General features: G+C 32.9%; 2 protein-coding genes across 2 annotated transcripts in view; one reads left to right on the top strand and one right to left on the bottom strand.

Moving 5' to 3' along the window:
• Nucleotides 1-5,661, top strand: part of LOC117109858 (carbohydrate sulfotransferase 15-like) — an 8,249-nt gene extending 2,588 nt beyond the window's left edge. Inside the window, exons 2-6 of the mRNA XM_033252304.1 lie at nt 2,422-2,621; nt 3,679-3,840; nt 4,137-4,194; nt 4,290-4,437; nt 4,934-5,661. Coding sequence (XP_033108195.1) covers nt 2,422-2,621; nt 3,679-3,840; nt 4,137-4,194; nt 4,290-4,437; nt 4,934-5,109 — 744 coding nt within the window. The 3' untranslated portion in view covers nt 5,110-5,661. The remainder of the gene's footprint in view (nt 1-2,421; nt 2,622-3,678; nt 3,841-4,136; nt 4,195-4,289; nt 4,438-4,933) is intronic.
• Nucleotides 5,662-8,564: 2,903 nt separating this feature from the next.
• The window catches only part of LOC117109857 (receptor-type tyrosine-protein phosphatase delta-like), a 59,009-nt gene continuing 58,023 nt past the window's right edge, over nt 8,565-9,550 (bottom strand). Inside the window, exon 45 of the mRNA XM_033252303.1 lies at nt 8,565-8,639. Coding sequence (XP_033108194.1) covers nt 8,565-8,639 — 75 coding nt within the window. The remainder of the gene's footprint in view (nt 8,640-9,550) is intronic.

Below are 9,550 nucleotides of genomic sequence, written 5' to 3'. Positions count from 1 at the left end.
ATATGTAGAAGCTTTTTTTTGCGCTGTCATTTTACATTCTTGTTTGAACATATTGAACCTTGACTTCAATCTGCGTTGACAAGTTGCTAAAGCCCTTCAAGTGGAACATAATAAACAATGCACATTATTCCTAGTAAATAATGAAAGTTATTCATGCATCAGTTTCAATGAATGATAAAGCATGGATGAAATCCTTTGATAAAGCGAAATAAAAAAAAATAGTAAAGTTCTTCTATGTGCTACAGTATCTTTACTTCTGGACAATTTTGACATGGCCTGGATTGTAAACAATTCAGATAAATGTGAATTATTGAAATGTAAGCGTTGTAATAATTAATGATAGTAATATTGTCTGGCATATAATGCAGCCTACAAAATTTCAAGTTGGCATTCCACAATTTTTGAGAATATTGACGAACAAGAATTGGCACAGGTTTTTTGGCAACCTATAGTAGATTTTCCATGCTTCAGCATCCACCGTATTTTACACTGCAATCTGAGGCATGGTTTCCACTGAGACAGATCGTACCGGAAACTACATTTATGTACGTTGTACCCGAGGAAAATTTGCCAATCGTAAAACAAATTTTTTGTAAAATATTAATAGGCAATAATATATAATCCACATGCGACTCCTCTTTCTACTCTTTGCCAAATGTGGGCCTCTTTACTATCTAATAGTAGCAAAGTTGTTGTAGATTTGTAAGGGTACAATGTGTTAATGACTTCATAAACTTGAGTATTTGTAAAAACACGGAGGATTGAAAGTTGGCAAGTTTTTGCTGGCCTATTTTTATCCTCATTTTGGGCCTTGCGGGGACTTAGCAGGGGATGTAATTTCCAAAATGGTTACATGCATGTGAGAGTCCCGGCCACCTCCTAGCAATGCGGAGCATCGTTTTAATGTACATCCCCGGCTAAGTCCCCGCCACACCGCCGTAGTCCTGGGAAAATGCCTCGCTAATAAATGATTGGAGGATAAAACCTACTTGAAGGTTTAGCCTACAGTAGGTCTGAATCGGAGAAGCAACGTGAGAGCTAGGCCAAGGAGATGAGGTTCCTTGATGGAAGCACTACGCGTGCGTATCACTTAGCAGTTTCCATGGAAGTTTGGACTACAATTGACAAGTGCATAATCTGTCTCTTATACACATCTAGATGTGTATAAGAGATAGATTTTTCAGTGGGATTGAGCACTGTTTCACAAAATTGTTTCATTATTTTCTATTATATATATATATATATATATATATATATATATATAAATCATCAAAGAAAGGTAAATACAGGACATAATAATACATCGTGTAGCATAGCTATCAACGAATGTTGTCCTATAAATAAATGAATAAAGAAATTCCTGAAAGCAACATTTCTTAAGGTCATTTCCATTGAGATATGTAATAAATTGGTCTTGGACTTGCTTTTCAACAATTTTAACAATGTGGCATACCACTGAGATTGGTCCATAATTGTTAGGGCGTTGTTTGTTGCCTTTACCCTTGTATATGGGGTAGTTAATGGGACATTCTACGTTTGGAACATAGACATTTCACGATATAGCGTGATGCAGGACTTAGTAGCCTAGTATTGAAATATAAACATCAAGGTTACTATTTTAAGATAGGTCTAAACATGCCAGATTCTTTTCAATATCGCCAGATACAAATCCTGTAAAATTTAGAGTATGTGAATACAATTTGGGATTTTCCATTCTGTTTTGTCTTCAATTAATTGAGTTTGAAACACTAGATAATCGCTAAAATTTTCACAATCAAGATTTGGATGAATATTGAGTTTTTGTTTTTCTTCTATAAGTTTATTCATTTCATCACACAAACGTTTGGGATCCTGTTTGTATTTGTTCTCAACTGATAAAAAATAATCTGATTTGGATTTCTGAATTTTACTCGTGCATTTCGTTTCTAAGTGAGCGATATTTATTAAAAGGTGTTTGGCTACCATGTTTATCGGATAAGTGTTTTACATGATCACGGTCATACATAAGTCTAATCACGTCATCTGTGATCCATTTCTTTTATTTAGCTTAAGCATATAAAAATAATAAAGAAGATAATTGTTGACATTTTTCAATAGTTAATCCGATAAATAAAAAACAATTCAATAAATATCGAATGTTCTTTTTATTTTGGTCATAAGAAGAAATGTTTATTATGGTCAGTCCAGTCAATAGCTCTTCAAAATGCCCTCTAAACATCTAAAATTAAAAATTTAAAAAAATCGAAAGATTTATTGTCAAAATAGAATGTAAAAACGGAGGGAACCCAGCTCCTAAACTAACCCATTGGTGGTAGGCCTACACACCTTAATTGACATGGTCAATCAATTTCCATGCGTCAAGGGGGACCCGACTGTACTCTGGAACCAGGGCCCCTCACAACCTAGTTACGCCACTGTTAGTTTAGTGATTGGGTGAATGCTAACGAATTTCATTTTCATTGTCAAGGAGATGGTTCTGCATCAACGTTTTGGGATTTTAAAATCTGGAACGAGTTATTCCCAAACGAATCGGAAGTCCCGCGTGAAACACATGCCAACCTCATTCACAATATCCAACCCGACGCAAAAATTGTTGTAATCTTTAGAAACCCAACCGACAGGTAGGCCTGCGTTTACTTATGCTACTGTATATTCGCTTTATCGATATGCATCAATAATATAGATAACAAGAAACATAAAACATTAACGTTTTCATTAGAACATTGTTATATGAGATTCCTAAGTTCATTTACGCCCCACCTCCTCTGAAGAGAGTTGTCGCCTTGTAGGGGAGACACCCGGGGGGAGAAAAAATATATTTAGTCTCGGGGGAGAAAAATATTATTTATTTTGTACATTTTATCAAGGATTTTATTAAGCTTTGTCTACACTATCAAATGTTATGTGACAAAAAAAATGTGATGTGCCCATATATGGTACGATGACGTCAAATTGTATTAAAAAAAAAGTTGAACGTTGAAAGTTGAGCTTTGTCTACACTATCAAATTTCATCAAAAAAAGCGTCACATAAAATTTGATGGAACATTAAAGGAGGATCCAGGATGATTCGCCATTGCACCACTCTCTGAGGGATTTAAGACGCCCGACAACTCCAACTTACGCTCTTGTTAGGGAAATCGTCACCCCTGTCGGGGACATCGCCCGCTCCGTCGTGCAAATTCTGGCGCCACCACTGACCGCTGGAGACAACCTGTAAACGAACCGTATGAACTAAAAGAGGAAATACCAATTACTGTACAATAGCAGACAAGTGGCGTATCTAGAAGTCTTGAAATGGGGGTACTGGTGAGGGTGGGGGTGCGAAGGTGAAATAGGGGGCCTCGATGATCAGTTGAGGGGCACTAATTCGCAAAATAAGGTGATTTTAGGAGATTTTTAACTATTTAACTGATTTTTTTGGGGAAGGGGGGCCAGTAATTTTTGGAGGGGCGTGTGTACCCCCCCCCCCTAGATACGTTACTGGAGCAGACGTCACTGAGGCACCCAAAATAAAGGGCTAAGTCAGTGAGCCTGTGCTCTTTGGGAGGCTCGACGTCATTAGGGTCCACTCGCACTTCGTCGCTATCTGTGTAAATGTGTATCTATGTAGGCCTATCTTTAGAATAGAATAGATCATACATATTAATACTTGCATGGGTTATCACTTCATATTACAGATTGTACTCCGACTATTACTACATCAACCGTGGCCAAAACATATCACCGATGATGTTCCACAGATGTTCCATAGAAGCTATAACAATCTTTAACAACTGTCTGCAAAACCATAAATTGCGAACGTGTGCTTATTCAAAAAAAAAAAACGTTTCTATGAGGAAGTATGTTTATGATTTATTATTTTGTTAAGTTATTATATCTAAATTAGTAAGGTAGTGATTACGACCATGATTATGATCATGATTATCATGATCATCATCATTATCACCACCATACCGACATCAGCATCCACAATCATCATCTTCATTATCATTATTACCACTACCATTATTATCTATTGTCATCGTAATATATAATAATCATTACCATAATTACAATCACCATTATCATCAACATTATCACTATCATCATTATTTATAAATATTGTATTTAACATCGTGTATTTTTCATTACAGGAAAAAGATGTAGGCCTATCTTTAAATGACGATGAAAAAACGTTAAGTAAATGTCCAAATGTAAGTCTATTGAATACCAATAAATATAAAATAATTTCTAGATATAGGTCCTATAGTACATACCCAGGCCATAGGCTCGCGCTTACGGCCTGGGGGTGAGGCTTAATGTAGGATTGTATGACGTTTTCACGCAAGATTGGCTAAATGTATTCCCACGTGATCAACTATTTTTTATGACGACAGAAGATTGGAACTCAAACTGTGTCGAATATCTTAAAAGAATCTATATGTTTTTAGGATTAGGTAAGTATTTACATTTAACATCAACAGAAACTACTAAAATTGAGTATACAAATGATATCAGGTTGGCGTGCATAAAGATAAGATCGCTTCATACGCAAAAGTATGGAAGCATGATTGCGTATTTCATACAGAAATACATAGGAGCATAGAAGAGAATTAGGCTTGGTTCACACGAGCGCACATCAGACGCAGTATAATAATAATAATAATAATAATAATAATAATAATAATAATAATAATAATAATAATAATAAAAATAATAATAATAATAATAATAATAACCACCTAGCACTAACTCGGACTTAGGGGGAATATCATTTGTGTTACATTCCCCTTAACGTCGTTTTCTTAATTGTTCTGTACTCTCTCCATTGTCTAAGTTCCCCTTAAGGTATATTTTAGTAACATAATATTAATAATAATAATAACAATAATAATAATAATAATAGAAGATAAACACGTTTGCAAGCTATTATATTTATTTTATATTTTATAGATATACAATCAGATGATGATCGTCGAAAGGTTTGTCAAAATGAACATGCGAATACCGGCAAAAAGAAGCCACCAATGCTGGACGAGTCTCGCGAACTTCTAGACGAGTTCTACCGCCCGCACATGCGTATATTATCAAACTTACTAAACCATACAAAATATAGTTGGAATTTATGAAAAATCATGTATTAAACCATTTCTATTAAAAAAATGTTTTGATATAAAAAATAAAATACCTGTCTAGTTCATTTAGACGAAAACAGCAATGCACTTATAAACACTTTTTTTCCCCTCAAAAATACGATTCGGAAATTTAATGCGTTTGGATATAATCGTTGATGTGTATAATATTAAGGCTTTTGTAATTTATACCACCTTACATTAATCAGATGAAACCTGTTCCAAAGTATGCTAAAAGTCATCGATGGAAATATAAAATAAAGCATTATTTAAAAAAATACAATTTTCATGGTAGGCCTACACTGTATTATAGTATAGTGATTGTATATATATAATATATAATAGCTCTATAAATCTATATATGCATTATAGACTAGCGATTTAGTATGTTTATTTTATTTATTAATAAATAAATAAATAAAATAACTATACTTTAATGCTAAATGATTTTGCTGATTGGGCCACCTTAAATATGCTTGAATATAAATACCAAGGAAAAACTTTCAATAACGTTAACGTTGAAAAAATAAATCTATCTGTTGGATAAAATATGTATCTATAAAAACGATGTTTTTTGGTGTATATTTGAGGTAAAACTGTCATATATTTCAATACTAAAGAGAGTAGAATAAAACAAGTGTCTGCATTAGTAGACACACAACCCGAAGGTTGTCACTGTCCTCTAACAATTGTCATTTACAAAAAGGTGGGCCAAGGACAGAGCCATGTGGCACCACACGATCATCTGATGATAGTACATACTACTTTATATATTTAGATAGCTCATGAACCAGCCTAAAGCAACTCCTCTAATAATACCACATTTGTGAAATTACCAATGAGAATATATGATGATTTATAACGTGCAACTGCTTAGATAAGAAAAACTCATAACAAGAATCTTCTCTTTTCATATATCTCTCTTCATATATATATATATATATATATATATATATATATATAAAAATATATATATATATAAAAATTTAAAGTAGTACGTAAATATATATATATATATATTTACATACTACTTTATATTTTTAAATATATATATATATTTATATATATATATACATACACTCCCACATAGTTTGTAGGTTGCAGGTAGTAAATCATAGTAATTATTAAAAATATGTGTAAACAAATAGATAAATAATAATAATAATAACAGTGCTCAAACAGGAACATAAGATGTTACAATTGTATCAAGAATAATTCAAAAAAGTTCTATGAAAATATATGTCATTGGTAGAGGTGTGTTTCACGTGTGTTTGGACAATAAATTATTTTATTATTCAGTATATCAAAAGAAATAGGTTGTGTTGGAGACCAACATCAGCATTGACATATTACGAAAAACTAAAATTAAAATTTAATAACGAATATTGCATTCTTATGCATTTCATTCTTAGGAAGCATGGCTTACATTCACTTGTCTTATTACATTTAAATTCATCACGATACACCACTGGCGATTTCGTTAAGGGGTCTACATATACAACAGAAGACCAGAGTTTGAGTACTGATTGGGTTGACTTTGTTTTCACTCTCATAGATTCCTCTTTTTTTTTCTCACAACAAATCCTTTTTATATAAAAACAAAAAATAGACTTCCACATCTAAATTTACATTAAAAGACTAGAATTCGATAATAATTAAGTATATTGGTGTATTAACTTTTCTCATATTTATTATATAAAATATTTGTTGTACAGTAATAATATGTCTGTTTAAATATAATTTACCTAATACTTAATGCATACTTCTAATAAATGCATTTACGTACACATTGCTCTCATTATAAATATTTTGTCTATCAGATTTTTAGCTATGCTCAAACATCACGTGTCATTAAAAAATATATAATTTATCAAATTGTATGATTTAAAATTTAAATGAAGTTCATAAAATTCAAAATTAAGAACAGTCAACTAAGGTCTCTCTCATCAAAATTGTGAAAATGTAGTGTAAAATGTTAATATACTTTATTAATTTTGGAATCAATTAAAAACTATCAGAATTAGTTAATCTGCTATACAAGTAAAGATACTACAAAAATTAAACCTGAGAAAGACCAAATTTAAATAAATAACCAAATGAAAATAAGCACCAAATTGCATCAACAAGCCAGAAGTATTAACAAAAGCATCAATCACTCTTGTGCTTTCGTAAGATCACATATACAGTGACGTCACACAGAGTAGTCTACACGTACGAAAAGGTCGAGTTTTCGTCTGAATTCTAGGATATTTTTTTGGGTCAAATCTACTTTTTGCTGTGAATACAGATATCAGTTCAAAGCTCATGTACTCGTGTCGCTCATTCAAACGCTATAATATAACTGTGTATAAAGATACAATGACATTGATATAAAAATCTGTGTATTTATACAACTAAGCAATTAATTAAGAATTAAGATACAATATTTTAGATAATAAAAATTAAAACAGAAAGGTTTATATGTTTAGTTGTATTGTCCCATTCAAAATACCAAAGAAAAGTCATAAAAATCATTTTAAAAATTAACTACTTGCTCATTATGAAGTAACACAAACCACTTAGAAGTACAGTATAGAAAAAGTAGAAAACCTTAAAGTATTACACAAAAATGTTCAACTTGAACATAGAAATTAGTGCAATTAAAACATGTTTAGGCGAGACCTTTTTAATACCTTGTTTAGTGAACCCGCCGACTGCAAATATTAATGATTTCGAATAAAAATAACATTTTATTTTTGACAATTAGCGCACCCACTGCCACGAAAAAGTGGAAATTTCAGAAAAAGATAAAAGTTTTTCTTTATTTTTATTACACCCTCCACTGCTTTGAAATCTCCAAAGATAAGATATGTATATTTCTTCCTAATTATATAAATTTGAAGCATTTAACCATCCTATTTTACATTCACCAATAAAATTTTATTTTTATTTTCTACTCCGTCTGGATGATTTTGGCAAAACTATTTTGCTAAATAAGAAAACAAAAATTTAATTCTTATTTTTATTCCACCCTCTTTCGATGATCTTTAAAAAAAAAAGTATGCGAATCAACTAATAAAAAAAAGTGTCCCATTACCTATAATTTTATAGCGAGAAATGCTAGAAACTCTTCCAGTAACTGGAAGTAAATTATTAATTTTATTTAATTATCCAGCAAAAAAAAAAAATCAGAATACACATTTTTAAAATTTAATAATTTCTATGTTCAAGTAAGTAATTTGTATGTTACTGCAAAATAAGCAAGTTAATTTCAAAATTATTTTTTATGATTTGTTGTCGTTTTCAGGAGACAATACATCTTTAAGGAGTAACAAAATGGTACGGCAGAAATGCAGGTATGCACATTGCAAGCATTGGTCTATACACACAATCTGCAGAAACCACAACACATTACTACATTCATATTTCTCTCCATCTATCATTCTAAACACTGAAATATTTTATGGAAATTATTATTTGTAATTTGAATATATTTCAAAGGCATCCAAGTAACAACGAACTGTTGTGAAGCAGAATTCAAATTGGGCCTGTGAATAAAGAAGAAAAGAAAATTTACAAATATTTGTAACAATTATAAATACTTGGATTCAAATACAATACAAGGACTGTTTCTAGAGTGTTGTCACCAGTGGCGGCTCTAGGATATATTTTCTGGGGGGGCTAAGTTGTCCTCTAGGATATATTTTCTGGGGGACGAAGTTGTCCGACAGGGGGGGCTTGAGCTCGTAGGCTCGAGCTGGAGGAAGGGGTTGAGAGGGGGTACCCTTCCCAAATGAGATTTTTTTTTAAAGAATATCAACCTCTGGACGGACGAAAATGGCACTCTCAGACTGTGACAGACATGTGTTGGCTTGGTGTGGGCCTATTTTTATATGTTCTATGGTCTGACTGCCCGACGAGCTCTGTCCGGCGGGGGCTTGACTTGCCACCCCGCTGGCGCCGCCACTGGTTGTCACTGTAATCATTAAGGCATCCCCATTTTTAGCAGAAGCCAAGACTTTGAACGCTGGTTGTGGTTTTCTTTTACTCTAAAGCCGGGCAATTGTGCTCCATGGAGAATGCAATGCTACAACATCAATGCAAAGAATCGTATTAAATGGCGATCCGTTTAGACTGCCACTGACAAAATCAGTGAGCAAGGTCGGATTTGTGAGCCGTCAGTGCCCGGCTTAACTGACTCTTCAGCAGACGCAGATCCAGTAGGAGGCAAACTGTTTTGCCACTAAATTGTTAAATTTCATTGCATATCAATGTTATGTGCTACTCACTATCTATTCTGAAACTGTTGTGCCCCCCCCCCACCTTATTGGAAAAATTCTGGATCCGCCCCATTCATGTTGGCTATTATCACGTGATGAAAGGAGTTTTTTTAACACAACTAGATACAACTGATGATGTGGTGTTATATCACGTTGACTGATACACCATTTGAATTTAA

Source organism: Anneissia japonica, unplaced genomic scaffold (genome assembly GCF_011630105.1).
Source record: "Anneissia japonica isolate Jap-2015-1 unplaced genomic scaffold, ASM1163010v1 scaffold585_len4108843_cov191, whole genome shotgun sequence".
Lineage (NCBI taxonomy): Eukaryota > Metazoa > Echinodermata > Crinoidea > Comatulida > Comatulidae > Anneissia > Anneissia japonica.
This window is presented reverse-complemented; position numbering and strand designations above follow the sequence as displayed.